We start from the raw sequence: 25481 nt of genomic DNA, 5'->3' as shown, positions 1-25481 counted from the left end.
GAAAGAAATTATCTGGACAACTAAAAATATACAGAAAAAATTAGCCAGGCATGGTGGCACAGGCCTGTAGTCCCAGCTACTTGGGAGGCTGAGGCAGAAGGATTGGTTAAGCCCAGGAGTTTGAGGTTGCTGTGAGCTAGGCTGATGCCACAGCACTCTAGCCCGGGCAACAGAGTGAGACTCTGTCTCCAAAAAAAAAAAAAAAAAAAAAAAAAGAAAGAAAGAAAAGAAAAGGAAAAACTTTCATAGATGACTTAGACTTAGGTTTGTGTGTTATTTGCCAGAACATTCCCACATGGCTGCTCTTACCTGCAGGGTAGCTGGGAAAATGAATATTTGGCTTCTCCAGTCTCTGTTGGGGAAATGGGCAAGGAAGAAATGAGTTTTAATTTAGTGAACCCTCAGTATCTGCCATATCCACAGGTAAGGGATGGGAATGTTTGTACAAACTATGGCACATTCTTGCTAAAGAAAACTATGCAGCAAATTAGTTAAATCTGTATGAACTGATGTGGAAAGATTTCCAAGATGAGGAACAGTACATATAACCTTATTTATATATATGTGTATATATATGTTTAAAAATGTAGCAGTTATCTCTAGGATTCGGAGAGAAACTGAAGTGGCACAGGAGGACGTTAAGGATTTACTCCATATTTCTGTATTATTTAAGCCATTTACATTCTATATTTCTTGAGTGATTAAAAAAAGATACACCAAGCAATTACTACCCTTTCTCCGCCAAAACAAGAAAGTAAAACCCTAATTCTCTTTTTTATCCATGAAATCTACTCACTAGTTCATTTCCACAATAGACTTTGAGTTTTTCTTTCTTCTCTACGCTCATGGCTATGCCCCGTTTCTATAAGTCTGTGCTCAGCTGACTGAAATAGATTTCTACTGATACTCACAGCTCCAGTCTTTCTTTATCCCAGTCCCATAGTCCAAAGCCAGCTTACTTTTCCTAAGACCAAGTTGACTTCAATCACCCCTCTGTCCACAAATCTTTTTTTTTTACTCCCATGAAATGTTCAGCGGGATGTGAACAATGAATGTTCCATGGAAAAAGAATTCTGTAGTCTGGTGAATCTGGGAAATGCTGTGTGCAACACGAGTTAAAAAGATTTCTTCAGAGCAGAATACCTACAGACTTAAAAATGCCAGTGTGCTAAGGGGACACTTAATAGTGTGTAATTCTTAATTTATTTGACCATGTAACCCTTACTTTTGAGGAACACTATTGTCCTTTTCAGAACACACATTGAGAAACAAGGACTTAAGGGGCAAAAGTCCATAATTCTTTTGGTATTAATGGCCTTGCTCAATATGCTCTTACTAGCTAATTTCCCCCACTTCCCAAAATGAGTTTCCTTCCTTGCTTATTCCTTCAGGAGTGCTAGTTCCTCCTCCTCCAGGGAGTTCTTCCTAACTGTCTCAGTCTCTGAACTGTGGCACTTACCACCAGAACTCTCATTAGTTTTTCTGAACTGTCATTATTGACAGTTTCTTGGGCCCATCTTGTCTACACAACCGGAGTAAGCACTAGGACTGTCTGATAAATAATCTGTAGTAGCACATAACAGATGTCCTGCAGATATTTGGCTGCTTTAGTAATATCACACGTCTCTCCCAAGTCGGATGTTCACCACCTGCACAGGGCAGTATGTAAGACCTTAGATAAATCTCTTAGCACTTTATACTGGCAGAGAAAGCACTGAAAATGGCACTGCATTGGTTTTCTATTGCAGCCATAACATTTCCACAAACTTGCTGACTTAAAAAAACACAAATTTATTATTTATAGTTCTGTAGGTTGGAAGTCTGACAAGGGTCTCACTGGGCTCAAATCAAGGTGTCAGCAGGGTGACGTTCCTTCTGGAAGAACCCATTTCCATGCTTTTCCCAGCTTCTAGAAGCCTCTGGATTCTTAGCTCCTGGCCACCTTCCTCCATCTTCAAAGCTAGCAAGTGCTGGTTGAGGTCTTTTCACCTCACCTCACTCTGACCTTTTCTGACTCCCTTTCCCCTCCCTTTTTTGAGTCTCACTCTGTCTGTCGCCCTGGGTAGAGTACAGTGGCATCATTGTAGCTCATAGCAACCTCAAAATCCTGGGCTCAGGGGAGCCTCCTACCTGAGCCTACCGAGCAGCTGGGACTACAGGTGTGCACGACTACCATACACCTGGATAATTTTTCTGTTTTTTAGCAGAGAATGAGGTGGTGGTGGTGGTGGTGGGGCATGTCTCGATATTGCTTAGGCTGGTCTCGAACTCTTGAACTCAAGCAATCCTCCCATCTCGGCCTCTCAGGGTGCTAGGATTACAGGTGTGAGCCACTGCTCCTGGCCCCTTTTTCATTTTTAAGGACACTTATGACAACTGTGGAGACTAAAGCAACTTCATCTTGGATGCTAATCTACCATGTTGACTTCTAATTAACCCCAGTTCTGGAACTGCCTCTACGGTTACTTACCACAAATTCTGCCCTTAGGCAAATTCCTTCTGAAGTCCATATACCCTTTCTCTATGGTAAATAAGCCCTGCGACTGGGGAGTAACAACATGGCCACCCAAGACATGTTTCTGTTCATAAGTCCCTATTAAATGTTTCTTTCTGAGAAACTGGATTTGTCAACTTTTTCAGCTTCTCAGCTCCCCAAGCCTTTGGGGGTAGGTTTGCATAGACCTATATACTGCAAAACAACAACACTGGGACCACCCAGATAATCCAGGATAATATCCCTATTTTAACGTCAGTTGAGTAGCAACCTCAATTCCCCTTTGCCATGTAAGCTAACATACTCAGTTTCCTGGCATTGGGAAGTGGACATCTTTGCGTGCTAGTATTCTGCCTACTACCGGCACTCTTGCCCAAAAGTCTAAATTGAGAGATTGCACATATGTAGTATGGGGTGTGACAATAAGCAGGTAAAAAGCTTTCTGGAATTTGTATCTCTTCAAGTACAGAGAGACCCTGCGGCATGCTACTCAGCAAAGCACTTGAATCTTAGTATCCACGTTTCCCTTAAAATAGAAATTGCCATCCTTTGCTCTGCGTGTTAAATGAAATAATTATGTAAACAGGCTTAGCTTAGAGGCCTACAAATAGGACTCAAGTTCTTGATGAATCTTGATGAGGAAGGTGGGCGAAGTTCTTTGAATGTCAATTGGAGTTAGTTTGAGAGATTTTCAGATAGGAGGCAAGAGTGAGAAGTGCTTGCCCTTGAATGAAGCTGGAGGTAGAAAATTCTAGCAAAAGGAACGGTTTCTCTGAAGCTTCTCAATTAAGGTTTGTGTCGGAGGGCCCAGGCTAAAAAAGGCAAAGTGAAGAGGCTTATTTTGAGACCCCCCACGTTGGCAGACAGTCCCAAACCGCAGGGGAAAATTTGTGAGATCTTCATAGCCAAGGATTATATTTTACGAAATTTCCACCCCACTTAATTCAAGTCAGATATACTATGGCTATTTAATTAGCGAATAAATTAATGATTAAAGATATGGCCAAGAAAAAAAGATAGCACAGGTTCCACCGAGATTTGAACTCGGATCCCTGGATTCAGAGTCCAGAGTGCTAACCATTACACCATGGAACCGCCACGCAAAGGCATCCGCCTTCCACTCTCTAATCCTTAGAGAACCCCGCCTCCATCCACAAACCCACGACCTAGAGGCGGGTCTCACGCGCTCCCAGCACTGGGAATAGTAGCGCGAGAAATGACCGCGAGGCCACTAAGAATGTGGCCAGTTGGAAATCCAAGACTCAGTTTCCCCTTTGAACTTCCTTTAAGGGTGAAAATTTGAAGGCTGACACGACGCTACTCTGGCCCACACCACCCTTCTTGAGCTCAGGGGCGGGGTGGGGCGTCTCTCCCCGGAAGTACTTCCCCTCAGGGGCTGGGGCCCGCCGGAAGTGGCGCAGCGGCAGGGAGGGGCTCTTCACCCGGTCCGGCAGCTGAAGCTGGGCGCTCGGGTTACCCCTGCAGCGACGCCCCCTGGTCCCACAGACACCACTGCTGCTCCCGCCCCTTCGCTCCTCGGCCGCGCAATGGGCACCCGCGACGACGAGTATGACTACCTCTTTAAAGGTGAGGCCTTGGGCTTTCGCAGTCTCCACAGAGTCCCCGGTCAGGGGCCCAGGACACTCCCGGGGGACCCGCGTGCGGGCACCCCTGCACTGAAAGGGGCCTGCCTCAGCCTTTCCTGTCTGTGCGGTTCGCCCTGCCGTCTCCCACCCAGCTCGGCCTCTTCTCCCCGCTCAGACTGAGGGTCCCCCCCGACACACTGCTCTCTTAGCGACCTCTTTTAGGCCTCCGCCAGCCGTGGAGCCCCTCCCTGTGTCTCTTTCTCCCGGCGGACTGCCCTTTCCCAGATCGTCTAAGTCCTTTCCCTGGGTTCTGTGGACCCGCCGCCGCTCCTACCATCTATCTTTTAGGGTCTAGCGCCCCCTCCTCGGTATACACCCTTCCCGGCTCGCATCCCCTCCCTGAGCCCTGCTGACGGGCTCTTCGCTTCTCTTTCGGCCTTTCCTTCGGCGCAGACTCCCACTACAGGTCCTTTCCTCGTCTGCCCCCTTTGCCTCTTCCAGTGAATCTCTCCTCTGCGTCTCCTCACAGCCCCTCCACCCGGGCGGCTGCCCCTCTTAGTCAGCTGCTTCCATTCTGGGTTCGGGACCTCTTAAATCTGAGCGGGCCCGGGGCTCCCCACCCCCACCTGCCCGGCAGTTCTCGCGGTCATTGACCTTCTCGGACCGCCCCCCGCCCCCGCCGGCAACTCGTTCTCCACCTTCCCCCCCCAGATTGTGTTTAGAGCTCCCTTGTCTGTGTGGCGACCCGGTCGGTGGGAGGGAGGGCAAGAGGGATTGTCCGTCACCCACGCGCGCACTTGTCGCAGTGACCCGGCAAGCTGATTTTGACTTCCCACCAGCCTTTTTTTCTCCTGCCCTACTCAGTGGCAACCAACCCAGGGTAACTCTTTACTCCGCTCGCGAGAAGGGGTTGTGGATGGGTGGCGGCTGTTATCCTTGCCAGACCTGAAGGCCCAGTTCCTGAGCAGGAAAGGTTGTGCGCTGCACGAATACTAGCTTGCTTTATCTCTACGGACTGGTTGCTTCCTGCTGCAACACTGGGAGGATCCAACAGGAAGGGAAGAGCCCTAGTTGGCCGCATACCTTTCCCAAAAGGTGGGGGGTGGGGGGAATTTGTGTGCTGTTTTGGTCATATTAAATATTTATTATAAGATAGGGAAACATGTAGTGCCCTTGGACAAAACATTGGAGGATGGGGAGTGGATAGAAAGAATTGCTTATTTGTTGAGTCCGGAAAGAATCCAAATAGTTTTTTTTTTTTAATCAACAAAGATAAAGGGTACAATTTTCAATGAAAAAAGAGTACAGTAAATACTTTTTTGTTAACTGTCACTCTGATGCTCTTTCTCTGCTCCTGAATTGGGAGGGTAGCCATCAGTAGTGCGGTGAACAAAGATCATTACCGCTGAGGAAGAAGCCATTGCTATTAAAGCTTTACTGTGGAGGGTGGAGTTTAAAAAAAGAGTGTTAAGCACGGTGAGTGTTCCCTGACTTTGCCATTGGGTACTAAGAACGATTGACTTAAAGGAGCAGAAAATATTTCTTTGCTTTACCAATACTTTTCAAATCTTGGTGTACTAGCTGATGATATTCCAGGGGTGGGGAACTTGTGGCCTCCCGGCCACATGTGGTCGGTCCTCCAGACCCCTAAGTGTGGGGCCTCCACCCAATCCAAACTTCACATAACAAATCCCTTCATTAAAAGGGTTATACCCTTATCCTCACTTACTCCTCTGAGCCAGAATATTCTATTATACAGGGTGAGTGCCTTCAATACCCACCCTCACCCCCATACTAGAAAGTCATTTGCAGAGAAAATAGTACTTAATGCATTTTACGGATACAAAAAAGAGACCTGGGTTAGTTTGCATACTGTTTGCTGAAGACATCTGAGGTGATGTGAAATTACTTGAGTCCCTTGAGACTTTGGGGTTTAGTCAGTAAAGGGAGGTTTGTTTTTTTAAATACAGTATAATGACAGTGTGCCACTAGCTCCCTTTGAAGTAATCAATTTAGAACAAGATAGACCATCAGGGTATTTGGTTTGGAACTTGATTGTTGAATATAGAAAGCCTTTTTTAAAAAAAAAAAAACTAAGAATATTCTGGATTGGCTTAAGGAATTTTACCTTTGAGATTAGACCATCCTTCTAGCAATGATTGAGAGCACAGGGCTTTGGAATCACATACACCTGGGTTCAGATCCTGACTCAGGTCTTATATTTGCTTTGTGACCTTGGGAAAGTTAACTTTTTTGAACCTCAGTTCCCTCATCTGTAAAAAGGAAATAATACCTGCCTCTCAGGAGTGTTGTGAGAATTAAATGAGAATGTAAAAATTTTAATTTCTGTGAGGACTCAAATAGTAATAATAGGAAAGAAGTTATTGTGGTTTTTTTCGTCAGTTTTTTTAACTTTAAAACTTTATGGATATAAGAGCATTTAAATATTAGTAAAGAAACATAAAACCAGGAACTTCTGAAATATTTTATGCTTCAGTGGGTTACGGTTTCATTTTGTTGTACCTTTTAATATTTAAGATAGGATGTTAAAGATTCTGCTGAGGAGGATTTCTACATTTTTAAAGCTCTTACAGGATATGAGTCACTTTTTGTTTTTACTTCAATGCTGATTATTTAGCCAATTACTTATTTAAACAATTACATTTTACAGTGAAGCAAGAATAATTTTATTTTACAATGGTTTCATTGTACAGAGATTTATTCACTGAGATGGACTGCAGCTATCTCTGCTTCGAGGAAGAAGGCTTACCTAGCAAACTTAATAGTTGAGGGAATCGGAGTTAGTTTGTAACTCTAACCAGTTAAAAATGATGAGATATTTTGATTAGTATGGGATAGAGTGGTCCAAATAGGAATGTATGTGGGAAGAGCAGGACAATTTTTCTAAATTATGTATTTGTTTTTGAATATTAATCTTTAGTTAAGCTCAACAGTAAGACTTTTCTTGGGGGGATTAGTTTTATTTTTTAAAATTTGACCTTTTTTTTTTTTTTTTTTTTTTTTTTTGAGACAGAGTCTCACTCTGTTGCCCAGGCTAGAGTGAGTGCCGTGGCGTCAGCCTAGCTCACAGCAACCTCAAACTCCTGGGCTCAAGCGATCCTACTGTCTCAGCCTCCCGAGTAGCTGGGACTACAGGCATGCACCACCATGCCCGGCTAATTTTTTCTATATATATATATTTTTTAGCTGTCCATATAATTTCTTTCTATTTTTAGTAGAGATGGGGTCTCGCTCTTGCTCAGGCTGGTCTCGAACTCCTGAGCTCAAACGATCCGCCCACCTCGGCCTCCCAGAGTGCTAGGATTACAGGCGTGAGCCACCGCGCCCGGCCTAAAATTTGACTTTTTATTTTAAAACATTAATTCTATAAGTATTTATACAGAATATGGTTAAAAGGCCCTGTGGGACATAAGTAAGCATCAGTCTTAGTTCTTGTTTACAGATATTGTGTGATAGATAACAATCCCATCAAAGTCACATTTTCTGAAAATATCTGGATACATAGTCTATTGCATAAGGCATTTTCTTTTCAATCTCATTGAAGGTCAGTAGTAATTAACCATCAGCTGATTGTCAGTAGAAATGATCATAGGAACTTTGCTGTCTTGCATCTTGGTAGTTTTTCTTTCACAACTTTTGGTTGAGCAACTCAACATTCTGCTGAATCTGAAAGAACTTGTCTAAACTTGAGCCTTATTGATACATTTTATATTAAAGACTTTTGGTTTCCAGAAAAATATAAATAATGATACTTCTAAATATCATTTCGGTTTTCTTTCATTGCAGTGAGAATGGATGTACTGCTTTGTATTTTAAAATGCTCATTTTTAGACATATACTCCTCAACAATAAATACTGGTCACAAACAGAAAAGAAAAAAAAAAAAAGACTTTTGGTGAGGTTGGACTTTGAGTATAGTTGTAAGAGTAGAAACATCTCCAAGTTTATGAAAATCAGTATCAAAATTATGAGTTATTTTTTCAGGTGATAATTTTAGGGCTGATGTACTGTTTGATGTAATGTATTAAATTTTAGTCCAGTAAATTAGTTTGCAGGAGAAGGTATGAAACTAAATGTGGTGGAAGAGGTAGAAATTTTAATTAAATGGTGGATAATTAATATGTGTATTCTGCTTTTATGGCATTTAGCAGCATAATATTTGAGATAAACACATTTGAGATACACACATGCACAAAATCAAATTTAGTATTAGGTGTTCAAGATGATACTTAAAATTCAGTAGAGAGGTTAACCAAGTGGAGATGAAGGTTATCAGGTAATTTTAGGAATGCTATAGATGTTTAATGTGTAGATGCTGTTATTTAACTTATGTTTACTACTTAGTGTATATATATAAAATAGAGATGGCTGTAGTTAAACGGAAGTACTGTACTTTTAACCTAAGATACTAGTCATAGAGAGCATAGGAAAGTAACTGCAGATTCCTTTCTTGAACTTTAGGATGTGATCATATAGTTTCTTAATTTTAAATAAGCAATTAAATATTGTCATCTTAATGAAATAAACGATTTTGATTAGAAATTATTTAAATTTGAGTCTATCAAGAAAGGTCCATGAAGTTTTTTTTGTTTTTTCATTGGTTTGTTTTTAAATAATAGCCAGTAAATTCTCTTATGTTGCTTAGGTAATTTATTCCATTCTAGTCTATTTATTTATTTATTTATTTCAGTGTGCCTAGATGTAACCCAGTTTGTTTTGGTTTCTCATTTGGTAACTGAATAGAAAGCAGCAGCTTTCCTTATTTCATCATTTCTCAGCATCTTTTTGGCAGCACTATTCTTATAGAACAAATATCTTCTGTTGTTATTTAAGATATAATCCTTCAACAAGTTGTAAGTCTTAATTCTGGCAACCTTGTCCATCTCTAGTTGAGATAACTATTGTATACTGTATAAAACATTCATGAGTTTTGAGTTATTTTCAGATTAGAGTGCTATTTTTTATAGTGTTAAAATTAATTGGTTACATTAAGAAAAAAGTTCTCTCACTGTCTACGATGACATAAAAAGTTGAGGTTGGTGAGGTAATGAACATAATCATTAGTTAAAAGTGGAGGTCAAGGCAGGGGTGGGGGTGGGGTGGGGTTAAAAAAAAAGTGGAGGTCAAAAGGGAAACCAAAACTTGAAAGTGGTGGAGTTTTTGTGGGAGGTGGAGGGTGTTCTTTGAGTTGGTTTGTTTTGTTTTTTTAATTTTCCAGAGGCGTTGTCATCTAGATGTCTTGCTCACATGCACTCTTTGGCTTTAAACTATATGACTGGCTTCTGAATTAGTGATTGATATGGAAGTGCCTATGAAGCAGAAATGTTTTACTAACCTTTTGGTTTTTCCCTTCTTACCTCTTCCTTCCTCAGGTTAGGCTTTTATACCTCAGTGCTAGTGTGGGGCCATAAATGATTCAAAGGAGATTTCCTCAGCAGAACATCCAGCCTCTTGTACTAAGAAGCAACAGTGAATGTATTCTATTAATAGGTAGACTCTGTTACTGAAACTGGGATTTGACTTCACATCCAGAATGGTGGACCTTGGAAACTAACATATCCGCTATCAACTAACCATCCTATAAAATTGAACGTGCATTGTACATTACTTTCATCACCTTGACATTTTCTTCCCTGGTATCCAAATAAAAGTGTTTAATATAACATCATGCAGCATCTCTGACACTCTCTAGTTGACTATAGATAGATAGATAGAAAGAAATAACTACTCTTTGTGCTGCGTGGAGTCACTGCTGCCTTGATGATTTCTTGCTGAATCAGCTGATTGAGGAAGCCTGGAAAATATGCATTTGATAATGTAACTCTGTCTCAAGACTGTCCAGAGCCCAGCTTATGTCCCTTCCTGTGGCAAGGAAATAATGTATTTTGGACTCTCTTTGCTCTCTGACTAGAGTGCAGTGTGCTTTCTCAGTTTTTATTTCTCTCTGTACCCATACCACCAAATCCCAGTCTCTTTAGTAAGGCATAATCTTACTCCTTGGCCTTATTCGTATACATTTGATTTTCTAGTCCTGGTGTCTAAAAAAATTAGCTAATTTAGATAGGTAAGAAGAAGCATTAGTAGTCAACAGTAGGAATATAACATTTCCTGAAATCTCAATAAAAATTTTTACAAAGGAAAAAAGTTGGCCGAGCACGGTGGCTCACGCCTGTAATCCTAGCACTCTGGGAGGCCGAGGTGGGTGGATCGCTCAAGGTCAGGAGTTCAAGACCAGCCTGAGCAAGAGCGAGACCCCGTCTCTACTAAAAATAGAAAGAAATTATATGGACAACTAAAATATATATAGAAAAAATTAGCTGGGCATGGTGGCACATGCCTGTAGTCCCAGCTACTTGGGAGGCTGAGGCAGTAGGATTGCTTAAGCCCAGGAGTTTGAGGTTGCTGTGAGCTAGACTGACACCACGGCACTCACTCTAGCCAGGGCAACAAAGCGACACTCTGTCTCAAAAAAAAAAAAAAAAAAGGAAAAAAGTTGCCTACCTCAGATTCTGTAAACCTGTGAACTCATTTTGATTTTTAAATTCAGATAGAAAATGCCTTAAAACAACTCATCTCCACTGCCTATTTCCCTATTGTTTTTGAAATCCCTAAGTGTAATATCACCTTGGGTGAAAAAGAGTCTCCATGTGTTTAGTTAGTAAATAAACTGCCACCCATAGAAATCACAAGAAGTAAATTTATCTAATCAAAACCTGTTTTAAAGAAATTCATGAAGTCATAAGTGAAAGAAAGTGTATGCTCTCCTTGCTTTGGCTTTGACTCACAGTATGTCTGAATTATTAGTTAGCTTCCTAGGGCCTGTTTACCCTTTAATAGGGTGGGATTTTTTTCAGGGGGCGGGGGCGGTGGTCTCTACCTTTGTGCCAATCTGTTAAATACAACTATTAAAGGTCATTGTTGTTTCTGTGATCTGAGGGCAAAGTTTATATACCTGATGCCTTTTAGGTTAAATGTTTCATTTTGCCTAGGTGTCAATCCTGAGGTCACACCCAGTCTTTTATGAAATTAAGTAGAGCATATTCATTCTCTCCTTGCCCACCCACTAACATTCTTTGTTGTTTTCATGTCTGATACATTTTAGTATCATAAACTGTTCTTTAGTTTAGAATTTATCTCTTAAGTTATTGCCTTCTAAGGTAGTAAGGCATTGATGGTAATTAATGCTTGTCATGAGTGGTTAGTGCACCTATGATTAAAACTGCATGTTTAAGGCAGAGTACTGTATCTATGCTAAGCAGATGATGTGTGGAAGTCATCATGCAGGTAGAAACAGGTTAAAGAATAAATTGGTTTCATCAGTTGGTAAAGGTCAAGAACACGGGTTACTCAGCTCCCTGCTCCCATGTTAAAAATCAGATACCCTATCTTTTTTACTTTATTTACCTGGAAGTCAAACTTCATTCTCTTGAAAACATGGTGGTATTCTGAATACGTTTGCCTCATTCATCTGACATTAAGTTCTTTGTCTTTTTAGTTGTTCTTATTGGAGATTCTGGTGTTGGAAAGAGTAATCTCCTATCTCGATTTACTCGAAATGAGTTTAATTTGGAAAGCAAGAGCACCATTGGAGTAGAGTTTGCAACAAGAAGCATCCAGGTTGATGGGAAAACAATAAAGGCACAGATATGGGACACAGCAGGCCAAGAGCGATACCGAGCTATAACATCAGCGTAAGTCTCATAGTTTTTAAATTCTGTGAAATGGGTTGCCATCAAGCGAATTAGCTGACTTTGGTATTGGAAAAGGAAATTTTTTTTTCTTTTAAGAAATTCTAGTATTAGAAATTCTTAGAAATTTATTTATAAGCATGTCCTTAAAAATACATAAACCCATATTTTGAGTTCTTCGTGGTATTTGCTTCCATCTTGTGATTGTTTTCTGATACTAAATATATGTTTCTGTTTTCAGATACTATCGTGGAGCTGTAGGTGCCTTATTGGTTTATGACATTGCTAAACATCTCACATATGAAAATGTAGAGCGATGGCTGAAAGAACTGAGAGATCATGCGGATAGTAACATTGTTATCATGCTAGTGGGCAATAAGAGTGATTTACGTCATCTCAGGGCAGTTCCTACAGATGAAGCAAGAGCTTTTGCAGGTTAGTGATAATGAATTTCATGATATTACAGTGATTTTATGTTTCTTACTGTTAACTCTTGCAGTTTTGATACCCTTCCAATGAGGGTAATAGGTTATAATAGTTTCAGAAAGGTAAACATGAATACCCTGTAAGAATTGTTGTTTTAAAGTTTGGTCATGACTGTATGGCTTTTTTGCTTAACTGAGAGTCATTAAAATGCTAGTATTTTGAGTTTTTCTGCCAAAAATTGAATTATAAACATTGTGCTTCCTGTCTCTTTTTCCATTATGTCTCTGTGATTTACCAAGGCTGCTCTATGTGGGTCTGAAAAGTATCAGCCCTGGGAGTATCAGGGACCAACAGGGATGCCCCTGCTTAAGTGCAGTAAATTTTTGGCTTCATAGAGGATCTGCCTATCTCTTGCCCCTGTTCTGGTAGGGCCTATATACTAGAAGGCAATTTCATACATTCCTGGCCAGTGAAAGTCTTGCCCTTGCTCTAGTGATTATGCTATGAATGGTTTTCTGTAACAGTGTTTTAGTTTCCCAGGCAAGAATAAACTTTATTTCAAATAATATAGTTGCAGAATTACTTATTTAGAGACAGGTTCTTGCTCTGTTGCCTGGGCTAGAATGCATGATCACAGCTCACTGTAACCTCCAACTTGTGGGCTCAAGTGATCCTCCTACCTCAGTCTCCCAAGTAGCTAGGACTACAGGCACACCACTACACCACTAATTTTTTCAGTTACAGAATTCTAAGTTAATACTATAGCTATGTAGTTGATAGGGATGACAGTAAGGGATGGAAATAGTTGGGTATTTGATAAATTTAGTGTTTTGAGTAATATCATTCATTACTAGTGGTAGTATTTAGATGTAACAAGTATTTAATAAGCCAATGAAAATTTCTCACTGTTATTTTTAATCTATTAAAGTATAAATAGAGTGGTGCCCCTAGTGTCCCAGAAGTTGGGGAGCTCTTAGATTTTAAAAAGTTCTGTTATTTTCCTTTTTGAGGGCTTGAGAATATCATAACCTTTGTTTTAAAATTTGACAAGACTGAAGTTTTTGTGTCTTCCCACAGAAAAGAATGGTTTGTCATTCATTGAGACGTCTGCTCTAGACTCTACAAATGTAGAAGCTGCTTTTCAGACAATTCTAACAGGTAAGACTTATATTTTCAGATTATACCAGTGGGAATTGGAAGTTTTAGAAAGCTAATTTAAACAAGTTAATCAGTAACTAAACTGTATATCACAGCATCTGATAATGGCTATCACTTGAGAGCTATTACAGCAAGAGATGTTTAGAGTACAAAATCAGTTACAACACTTGCTTATTGAGCGTCAGTCATCCTAGGTCTTCTGGTTTACAATGGGAAAAATACTTTGAAAATAACTCGTTTACTTCTGTTACTTGGTGCATGTATTCTATACTTCATGGTCACAAACACAAAGTAGTGTTTAAATGTACTTTTATAAGGTAAATATTGAGATCCCAGCTATAGAAATACATAAATGCCCTTTTGAAATTCAGTAAAGAAAAGAAAAGGCTAGGGAAAAAATTTTTTTAATTTAAGTGAGAAAAAAAAAAAAAAGTAAAATTCTCCCATGATTTATTATAGAAGCAGCAAGATGTCACTTGTAGATAAAGTCAGCCAGTGATTTCATTTAGAAAAGTTCAAAATAGTGGGAAAGGGGACAAAGTTCATACTGTTTTGGAATGTGGATGATCAGATCAACCTCTGGGATAAGAAAATGTTTATGTGTGTTAACTCATATTTATTCTGACTTTATTAGAATAGGCAGATGAGCAGTAAATTTAATCTTAATTCTCAATTAGTACTTTGAGGTGTTTTTAAGTATTTTTTAAATTGTTGAGAATTCATTTGCAGTTTGAGTTCGTTCTTATAGGGAAAAAAAAAATGAATTCATGGCCGGGCACAGCGGCTCATGCCTGTAATCTGAGCACTTAGGGAGGCTGAGGCAGGAGGATTGCTTGAGAACAGGAGTTTGAGACAAGCCTGAGCAAGAGTGAGACCCGTCTCTACAAAAAAGAGAAAAATTGGCCTGGGGTGGTGGTACATGTCAGTAGACTCAGCTACTTGGGAGGCTGAGGCAAGAGGACCACCATAGCCCAGGAGTTTGAGGTTGTAGTGAGCTACGATGATGCCACTGCACTATAGCCTGGGCAGCAGAGCAAGACCCTGTCTCAAAACAAAACAAAATATATATTTAGAAATAGTCTTAATATGTATAATAATGTCTTAAGTGGGGTTGTTGTAAAAAGCCTATATGGAGAAATGATTGAATAAAGGAATTTCCAATTATAATGTAACAAATTTTAATTTATTCTTTGTATGTAGCATTTACATTAGAGGTGAACAGATTTTGAGTTTAAAATGTTGTCTTATTTTGCTGTAAAAATGTAGGGAATAAAGCCTAGCAGTTAAGAGCATGGATTTGGAAGCCAAACTTTGGTTCTAGTCTGGCTTTTCCACTTATTGTTAGCTCTGTAATCTTAGGCAAGTTACTTAACCCTTCTTGGTCTTAATTTCTTTGTCTGTAAAATGCAAATATATTTTGGGAAGTTTTATTTCTTTCTTTTTTTTTTTTTTTCTTTAAAGAGACAGGGTCTTGCCCTGTTGCACAGGCTGCAGTACAATGGTGTGATCATAGCTCACTTCAGCCTCAAATTCCTGGACTCAAGTGATTCTCTTACTTCAGCCTCCTAAGTATCTTGGGGCTACAGGCACACACCACCACACTCGGCTAATTTTTTTATTTTATTTTATTTTTTGTGGAGGCGGGTCTTGCTATGTTGACCAAGCTGGTGTTGAACGCCTGGTCTCAAGTGGACCTCCCTCCCGCCTTAGCCTCCTGAAGTGCTGAGTTTTACAGGTGGGAGCCACTGTGCTTTCCTTTTTGAGAGAGGGCTTGTATTTATAAAACCTGTGATGGTGATTGTGCTTAACTGTTTTGACTTAAAGGTTTTTTTGTCTCTGTAACCCGTAGAAAAGAATGGTCTGTCACTGAGACATCTATCTGCTTTAGACTTCAAAAATGAGTATGAGTTAGTGCCTATAAAGTACTTCACTATCTCTGGTACATAGTGAACATTTGATAAATTAGTAGCTAAATGGCAATTAAGGCATGGAAAAAAACTTGTTAAAAATAAAATATATTGCTGATTTACATACCTATTAGAATTGTCTTCTGTTATCAGGAGAATAGTAACTAAAAGAACTAGTGTTGGGGTTGGATAAACAGTCTTTGGAACACAGTAGCTTTCCTTTAGAATCTTCTCCGTCAAGTTTCCTTGCATATTTTAAGCAAGCAAGATTTGATTAAATATGCAGTATGTCTGCAAGGCCTACTTTTTTTTTCTTTATAACCACTTGGGTGGATTCTATTGATTCATAGAGTACTAGATTGAGACTCTGGAGTTCTAGGGTTTTACAGTTTACCATTTTGTTCTCACTTCCTTTGTAACTAAAGTCACTCAGCCTCCCTGGTCCTCAGATTCTTAGTGTCTGAAATTGTGTGAATTAAATCACCTTGAAAGCCTGAGTCTCTTAAGGCCTCTGAAAATCTCATTTGAAAAAACTTTTTAGTCCTAATTCTTGGAATATTTTTTATGTCCCACCACCTTTCCTCTGCTATAATTCTAGCCTATTTATTCTAATCTCATCATCTAACCCATTTATTCTGGTACTAAGTGAAGATGGGAGACCTGTCGTTTTGTAGCATTGAACTTCTGATCCACCCAAATGTGAAAATCAGTGAGTAATGATATATACTTAAAATTGAGCCATTTTGTCCTTAAAGATAAAGAACATCTGACCATTTTTCTTAAAATTCACTCTAGATTGAACTTTTGTTACTGCTTAATTGTTACTTGAAAGCAAAGACAACCTTAGTTTCACTTGTTGCCACTTTTCCTGTCTATTCACTATTTCCTCAACTTCCTGCGTAAATCTCAGTGTTGATCTGTGGGAGCAGAGATCACTGCACATGGCTGCAGACATCTGTATTGTTTTGGAAATGTTAGTATGTTTGTTCTAAACTTTCTTCCTCCTGTATACCAGTGGGAATATTAATGCATAGAAAAAACAGGAAAGAGAACAGTATTCTCATTAGGTTTAATTCTACCTTAAATATTAAGAGTATTAAGGGAGCATTTACATTGTATTTTGGTATTGCTGGGAAGAAAAAAATAGCTTTTTAATTTTTAAGTTGTAAAATTATGTGTTGAGAAATTAATCTACATTATTACTTCAGTTAAATGTGGTGGTTTTAGTTAGACTAGACCCATGGCATTATTGATGTCCATGAGTTTGACAGTGACTCCACGAGATGATTTTGCTCATGGTATTTTTTAGAGGTAGCTAGCTAGTACACGAGTGAGCCTGGTAGATTGCTTGGCCCCTGCATTTCAGTGCAGCTTTGTTTTCTTTTCTCCTCAGGTTTACTAAGCGATATTTTTAATCCATGCTTGCCATACCCTCTTATTTTTTTCTTTTACCTTTGTATTTTGATAATTTCAGACTTAAAAGAAAAATTCCAATAATAGTACAAAGAATTTGCAAATACCCTTTACCCATATTCCTCAAATGTTAATATTTTACTACATCTGCTTTATCCTTTTTTCTCCCTCTCTAAATATATATATACTCTTTTCTGCACCATGTGAGAGTAAGTGACAGACATTATGCCACTCTTCCCTATTTGCTTTTCAGTGTGTATTTCCTGAAAAACAAGGACATTCTCTTTCATAGCCGTAGTATAATTATCAAAATCAGAGAGTTAGATAATAGGGCCACATCAGTGTGTAACTATGGACCTTATTCACATTTTGCCAGTTGTTCCCATAGTGGCCTTATTAGCAAAAGAAGGTCTGGGATCAATCATGCATTTTATTCAGCTGTCATCTCTCTTTTAGTTCCATTAATATGGAAGAGGTCTTTAGTCTTTCTTTTGTTTATTGACCTTCACATTTTTTTTCCACCCCCCCTTCACATTTTTTAAGGGTAAAGGCCTGTTATTTTGCTGTGTCTGTCAAGTTGAGTTTGTCTATTTCATGTACTTTTGGCAGGAACACCATAGAAGTGTTTTCAGTACATCATATCAAGAGACTCATGATAATTGGTTTGTCTTACTTGTTACTGGTGATGTTAACTTTGATCACTTGGTTAAGGTGATGTTTGTGATGTGATGTCTGCTAGGTTTCTCCATGTAATTAATAAGTGCAAGATACCTTTTTAGTATGAAGACTAAATTCTTAATTCTATGGTTGAAAGAATTTTAATTGACTTAGCATGTTGACTCTTTAAAGTAGGGCTAAAGTTTTCAGGTATTATTTTATTACAGTAGTAAGACTCTTAATTAGGTGCAGTAGTACCTTTGTTCTTGGCATGTGGCAACCCTTTAAATACGTGTCAATATTTCAAATTGGAGTATTTTTTGACCTTCAAGAAACTTAAGTGGTAAGCACTGGGTTTGAAGAGATCTAATAAAATAACAGTAGTAGTAGTGGACTGACTCAGGCCTCTGCTCTTCTCACAATTTTTGGAGGAACTTAAGAATTTTAACTCTCCTTGTTCCCCAATTTGGAAAAGTTGCATTTAACTTCCATAGAATTACTTTGCAACTTGATCCATACTTTCATTAAGGTAGAAGTAGGCATATGTCCGTTTTATTTAGCTTTACTTCATTATAGTTAAAGCTATCTTATATTAATATTTTATTTTATACTTAGATTTCCTATAAGAGAGATCTGAGTGAATAAAGCAGAATTCCTTTTCTTCCTAACCTATACCTATCCTTTGGACATCTTGAAAAGGGACTGCATAGGAATTGGGTGTGTCACATTCTTTTGGTTCTAAAGGAGAACATGCCCTTGAAGGAGGGAAATACATGTGGTTTAGCAAGTTACTATTCCCACCTCTCCTCCCCCCACTGAAATAACCTTCTCTAATCAGAAAGATGGAACCCGCTTCCTATTTTCTTATCAGTTTTTTAAGTGACACACCCAACCACAGGGACTTAAGTACAGGCACACAAATTGCTTGTAGAGCCTCTTAAAGCCACTTGAAAGAAAAACTTTCTCCTAATTTTCTGACCAACACTTTCCTTTTTTTTTTTTTTTTATCGCCTTGTTAGCATTATTATTTGGAGACATCTTTCTGGTGAGTAGAGTAAATACAGCAGTAATCCATCTCTAAAAAACAGTAGGCAGTACTTGCAGACAGTTATACAACGCTGCTCAAATTTCTTGCTTTGTAATGAGATCTCTTTAATTATTTACTTCTCTCCCTTTGCCTCTCTTCCAGAATTACATTTATTTGCTTTTTATGTAAGAACTTGCATTGTTTTGTTTTGGTTCCCCTAACTTAATCTTCAAAACAACTTAAAAAGAAGTTAAAGCTTGTGAGGGGGGGTCACATTTAATCATTTACACTTGAAAAAGAAGAGCCAGTTTGGGATTATAGGGAAAGCATAAAGAATGAAATTAATAATTATCTTTATTCCTTGCCACTCCTCTGATGATTGAAGGGTAAAGCCTTTTTTTTTTTTTTATTTCATCTTATTGTTATGGGGGATACAGAATTGCAGGTTACATACGTTGTCCATGTACCGCATTTCCCCCCAAGTCAGAGCTCCAGGCGTGTCTGATCCCCAGATAGTGAAGCCTTTTCTTTACCCTTGGCACATTCCCATCCCATGCCTTTTCAATGAAAATAATCTAAAAACTCCATACCCTTTGGGTTTCCTTTTTTTTAATTTTAGTTAGTAGCCTGTCTTTATTGTAAACTAGTTTTTTCCTCAATGCTTCTTCACATTTGAACCACTGCCAACCATCTCAGACTGAATTTTAGCCATCCTCCTCCCCCAAAAAAGTTGTAACAAAAGCTATGCTTGCTGTCAGTGTTCTTGTTAGTTTACATATTTAGTTGACTACGGCTTGCTGTTTTTTAATTCTAGAGAAATTCTTTTTTTTTGAGACAGAGTCTTACTCTGTTGCCCGGGTTAGAGTGCCGTGGCTTCAGCCTAGCTCATACCAACCTCAAACTCCTGGGCTCAAGCAATCCTCCTGCCTCTGCCTCCTGAGTAGCTGAGACTACAGGCATGTGCCACCATGCCCGGCTAACTTTTCTCTATATATTTTTAGCTGTTGATATAATTTCTTTCTGTTTAGTGGAGACAGGGTCTCACTCTTGCTCAGGCTGGTCTCCACCTCCTGAGCTCAAACAGTCCACCCTCCTCGGCCTCCCAGAGTGCTAGGATTACAGGTGTGAGCCACTGTACCCGGCCAAGAAATTCTTAATTTAGAGAAAATATAGTAATTTAGTTAATACATTTCTTTAACTTTTTATTATGGAAAGTTTTGACATACCAAAAGTAGAATAGTACTATGAACTTCCATGTAGTCATCAACAACTATCAGGTCATGACCAATCTTTCCTTCACCTACTCCCTTCCCCATTACTTTGAAACAAATCCCAGATATGACATCATTTCATTTGTAAACATTTTGGGATATGTATCTAAAAGATTAGGATTTAAACTCATAACAAAACCACATAAAAATTGGCAGTAATTCCTTATGATGTATTATCTAAACAATATTAGAATTTCGTATCTCAATTTTTTTTACAGTCCCAATTAGGATCCAAGTGTTCATACATTGCAGCTGGTTGATGTTTTCTGAGCATTTTGAAAATATGTTTCTACTATCTCTTTTTTACTCTGTAACTTTATATTTTAAATATTTTCAAATATTACAGAAATAATCCAATGAACACCCATATACCCTTCTTCTAGAGTCATCAATTATTAACATTTTGCCACATTTGGTTTGTGTGTGTGTGTGTGTGTGTGTGTGTGTGTGTGTATGTGTGTATACTGCCCCCCAACCCTTTTCCAGTCTTTGGAAGTAAATTATAGACATTGTGGCACCTTGCTACTAAAGATTTGAGCATTTTATCTCTAAAGAACAAGACATTCTCCTACGTAATTATAATACCATATGTCACATCCAAGAAATTTAACATTTATACAGTAATGTGCAATAAATTTTTATTTTAAATTATTTTACACTGTATTTAATATGCATATTCAGATTTCTCCAGTGTACTAATAATGTCCTTGATAGATTTGTTATTTGATTTTTTAGATCCAGGATCACATATTGCATTGATGGAATTGTTTTATATCTGGGGTGTCAAATAGAGTACCCATAGGTTGCGTTGAAATATGGCTAGTACATGAGGAATTGAATTTTAAATTTTATTTATATAATTAAAATAGGTAGCTACTGTATTGGCTAGCACACAGATTGGGTTTATCTGATTGTTTCCTTGTAATTAAGTTTGTTTTAAACATTTTTGGCAGGAATATGTTGTGTCCTTCCTAACATATCGTATATCATATTAGGAGGCTTATCATGTCAATTTGTCCCATTTTTAGAGTTCCTTTTTTTGTTTTTCTTTTTTAAAGAATTCTCTTTTGAGGGTGTTTTTTGCAGGGAATACTGGGAGAGTAAAGATAAATAAGATACATTTTCTGTTCTTAGGGAGTTTATGATCTAGTCAGAGGGAACTACTTTTAGGCAGTGCAATATAATACCAAATACAATGTGTTAAATACAGACATAGAGGAATTTAATGATATTTATTCATGCAATTAGTTATTTATCATACATTTACTATGCTATATGCTGGAGTATAGCAGTGAATAAGGCAGACAGTTTTAATCCTTACAGAGTTTAACATTTAGTGAAAGAGATAGACACTAAATTAGTTTTGATAAGTGTCATGAAAGAAAATAGACTGTGCATATAACAGCTTACGTTGCCTGTTTTGAATAATTATTTAATTATAATTTAACTTTAGTTCAGGAAGTCGCTAGTAAACACATTATCTTTTTATCCTTCCCTTCTGAGAATCCTTTGGGATTTTAGAATGTTTATGAAGTTGTACTCTTCTCTGCACAGCCTGGAAAAATACCTAATGTGTCTGATAGTGCAGATTTATTTATTTATTTTTGTGTGTAGTACATTGTCAATGTATGTAGGCTTTTTTTTTTTTTTTTTTGTAAAGGTAGACTGAAAATACTATTATGGTTTAATTTACATGTAAGGCCATAAACTATGTAATGTTCTTTAAACAAAGATTTATTTGACTTATGAACTTTCCTCTCTGAAATGGAAAAACCTTTTGTTTCTTTTCTTACCTGAAGGGAAATTGTTAAAATAATGGGTTGACTCTAATCAGTGGCTGTTTGAAAATAAAACTTTAAGTTTATGTATTCTCTATTCAGTTTGTTTCTGGTCTTTCATACCACTGTATCTTCTACTTCTATGTGTCTTTTATACTAACTATTGAAGGGTTCATGCTAAGTGTTGCTGTTTCTTCTTTTCATTCAGAGATATACCGCATTGTTTCTCAGAAGCAAATGTCAGACAGACGTGAAAATGACATGTCTCCAAGCAACAATGTGGTTCCTATTCATGTTCCACCAACCACTGAAAACAAGCCAAAGGTGCAGTGCTGTCAGAACATCTAAGGCATTTCTCTTCTCCCCTAGAAGGCTGTGTATAGTCCATTTCCCAGGTCTGAGATTTAAATATATTTGTAATTCTTGTGTCACTTTTGTGTTTTATTACTTCCTCATACTTATGAATTTTTCCATGTCTTAAGTCTTTTGATTTTAGCTTTATAAAATCATCCACTTGTCCCGAATGACTGCAGCTTTTATTTCATGCTATGGCTTCACTGGCCTTAGTTTAATAAACTGAATGTTTGGATTCCTCAATTATTGTTTACTTTTCATCATGGAAGCCTGTCACTGTAGGACATAATAAAACTTGATCACTTGAAGCTCAGACCTATTGGTCTTGATCAAATCAAACTTAAGAAGACCTTAGAAATAAGCTATCATTTTGCCACAGAGCAGCTTACTAAGTAATACACTCTTCTCTCAGTACAGTGTATATTTCCACAAATCTAAGAATTGCCCTATAAACATAGCAGGATTTTGAGAGCTTGAAGATTTTTCATTATTCTGAAAGTCAGTTTCTAAAATGCCTTAATAGGTTTATGTAGTTTAGTAAAATTTCTTTTTAAATTTTTGTAAGCATCAAAGTTGATTAGAGAGGAGGGTACTTTTTTCTGGAAAAGAATTATCTTAATAAACATTGTTATGGTTTTATTAGTGGTATGGTTATGGGGCCATGAGTTAAACAATCCTGCCTGGCAGGCTGGGAACTGGAGAGACTGGTAGAATTCCATTTGAGGTGCCTCTGTTGCACTGATCAGGCAGCTCAAATCATTTAAGTGATCTAATTTCCCAGCAGTAGAGTATGTGGCATTTTATTGCTTAGGCAATAACTGGTTTAATGCTGGTAGTATCAAATTTTGAAGTGTTAATTTTGTCTTAAAACTTCCAGTAAGTGAAATGCAACCTAGGTTTATGATCATATCCACCAGCAGGCATGGATAATTATTTTTAACAATGCTGATATTTGAGTTTTGCAGTATATTATGGAATGTAGTCCAGTTAAATCTTTGGTTTCAGTATGTCTAAAGAATACAGTGAGAGGTTAATTTCTGCTCAAGTGGTACCACTTAAAGGCATGTATTCTTTTAGTATGTAAAATGAAATAGTATCTTGAGTTTAAATAGAATGCATTTAGGCATTGTAGAGACCCGAAATAGTTTTCTTCCACTACATTATTGAAATCGATGGAGCAACTAGTTTCTCATACAGAAATGTGCACACTAATACTTAGTTTTACTTTCTTGTGGATAATATTAAGCACTTACTCTGCAGTTTTCTGGAAGTTGTGTCAACTGCAGTGATACTATTCAGGATGGTGGGATATCCCCCAAAATATATATGTGTGGGCTTGCTTAGATTACTATGTTTCACAGTTAATCTCTGTCTTTTGCGGTGCTCATGATGTGTGGGGCACACGGAAGGCATTGCTGTAGTCAGTCATTTTGGTTTTCTTCTGTAGCCATTTTATTATTTTAGTGTATTGGTTATGAAGATACTATTATCTATTTGTAAATTGCTACTTTGTATTTTATGCATGCTCTGTAACTTGATTTTTTTTTTTAGTTATTGATTTGGAATATATTCACATTCTAATAAACAGTTATAGGGGGATTATTCCTTATGTTGTGAGATTACATTTTTCCTTTGAGTGCTTTGGATGCAGCCATGGAATACTTGATCCCGATGAGTAAGAGCATAGGTCCTTGCATTACTAAGTAAACATTGAATTGGGGACATGAGTGTGTGAATTCAGCTTTGATTTTAGACCTGCAGTTCAATTATGCTTTTCTTGGAAAAAGCGTTGCCAAAAATATTAGGGAAGTAGTCTCTGTACTTTCATACATAACAGTGTCAGCAGATATATACTTTTATATATGACAGTGTCACCAGACTCAGGAAGGACTCCATCTCTATTTTTTTCAAAATTGGCAGTAAATTATTTACAAATTAAGAAAAAAGAGAGAAGCTAGGTAGTGAATTGAAAATGAATAAAATAACTTTGAATTTTTACCAAGTGGAGACTTAAATGTTGCCTTGTGTGTAGTTGGATCTTGGGAGATTTCCAAGGCACAGTAGGTATTAGAAAATGACTGTGATTGCATTTCAACAAGTGTCTTCATTTTGAGTAGTATCTCAGGAGACAAATTGTCTCAAGGAAGAAATAATAAGTTTTTAGATATGAAAATTCAGGGCTCAAGGCAGTTTAGAAGTATTTTGCTGCTTGATCCTGATTTTTAGTTATTTTAACTTTGAATTTTTTTTAACCTCTTATATTCTCTTGAAAAGTCAGTTAGCCATGGTGCCTTGATAAATTTGTATATCATTGTTCTCAAGTGCCATGTATGATTTATCTCTAATTGTAGTTGTTATTATGTATTGCATTGAGATTATAAGAAGAGGTACCAGCTGTTGACTTCATGCCAGAGATCTTTTAAATTTTGAAGAGTTCTGTAGAAAAGTTAGATTTCTTAAGAGTTTGGATTGTCCATGAGAGCTAGTCACATTTATTTCAACATTGGGAACATGAACATCTTAATTTTTGTTTTTGCTGACTTATATTTAAAAAATACAGATGCTTTCAGTGGTTTGAGTTATTGTAATCTCTGTTTCCACCTTGAAGAGAAAAGGCTGTACCATTTAGACAGTTTTGGCCAAAACCAGAAGCAGAAGAATTCAAAGGCTGGGTGGATAATTAAGAACTTATTCTAACCTGTTAGGTGTCAATTTATTGGAGCTTTTTTTGTTTAACAGGGGAGAAAAGTGGAATTTGATTTTTTGATGTCTCACAAGTATAAGCCTGAAAAAAATTCACAACAAAATATGAATTTTGTATAGGATTGTATATGACCTCCACTTGCTGTGTAAAAAAAAAAAAGAACAAAAAGATGTGAATGGATCTTCTTCCACCATCTCATTTTATGGGTTAATGAAACAGTCAGATATGGAACTGTGACACTAGTGCTAAAGAAGAGAGCTGATTTTTCTTGTGGTGGGGTAGTCTGGTGCCATGCCTCTTTCTTGGATTTGACAGGTCAACCTTCCCATTCACCTGAACAATATGCCAAATAAACTGGAGTTGTCATTTTTGTGTTTTAAAGAATGATTATGTTCCACCAAACTGTAGGAGGCTGATGGTAACAATAAAGTGACACAAGATGCTTGATGTCATTACAGCTTATACATGGGAGACCATTAGGCTGAGAGTCAATTTTTTTTTTTTTTTTTGACAGAGTCTCACTTTGTTTGCCTGGGTTAGAGTGCCGTGGCATCAGCCTAGCTCACAGCAACCTCAAACTCCTGGGCTCAAGCAATCCTCCTGCCTCAGCCTTCTGAGTAGCTGGGACTACAGTCATGCGCCACCATGCCTGGCTAATTTTTCTATATATATATATTTTTTAGGTGTCCATATAATTTCTTTCTATTTTTAGTAGAGATGGGGTCTCGCTCTTGCTCAGGCTGGTCTTGAACTCCTGACTTTGAGCGATCCTCCTGCCTCGGCCTCCCAGAATGCTAGGATTACAGGCGTGAGCCACCGAGCCCGGCCGAGAGTCAATTTTTAATTTTTTATTTTTATAAGGATGAGGTCTCACTCTTGCTCAGGCTGGTCTCGAACTCCTGAGGTCAAGCAGTCCTCCCACCTTGGCCTCCCAGTGTGCTAGGATTACAGGCATGAGCCACTGCACCTGGCTGAGAGTCTATTTTAATTGAGGGTG

General features: G+C 38.1%; 1 protein-coding gene and 1 non-coding gene across 2 annotated transcripts; one reads left to right on the top strand and one right to left on the bottom strand.

The window, feature by feature from the left end:
• Window positions 1-3517: 3517 nt before the first annotated feature.
• Window positions 3518-3589, bottom strand: TRNAQ-CUG (transfer RNA glutamine (anticodon CUG)). Its single transcript has one exon. It is a non-coding gene; the product is annotated as a tRNA-Gln (tRNA).
• Window positions 3590-3926: 337 nt separating this feature from the next.
• RAB11A (RAB11A, member RAS oncogene family) lies at window positions 3927-23661 on the top strand. The gene is made up of 5 exons (XM_069458640.1): window positions 3927-4081; window positions 11597-11792; window positions 12031-12224; window positions 13293-13373; window positions 21635-23661. The coding sequence occupies exons 1-5, from the start codon at window positions 4042-4044 to the stop codon at window positions 21772-21774; spliced, it is 651 nt and encodes a 216-aa protein (XP_069314741.1). The 5' UTR covers window positions 3927-4041; the 3' UTR covers window positions 21775-23661.
• The last annotated feature ends 1820 nt before the right edge of the window (window positions 23662-25481 follow it).

This window comes from Eulemur rufifrons, chromosome 2 (assembly GCF_041146395.1).
Source record: "Eulemur rufifrons isolate Redbay chromosome 2, OSU_ERuf_1, whole genome shotgun sequence".
Taxonomy (NCBI): Eukaryota; Metazoa; Chordata; class Mammalia; order Primates; family Lemuridae; genus Eulemur; species Eulemur rufifrons.
Note: the sequence above shows the minus strand (reverse complement) of the source record. Positions and strands in the feature narration are given on the sequence as shown.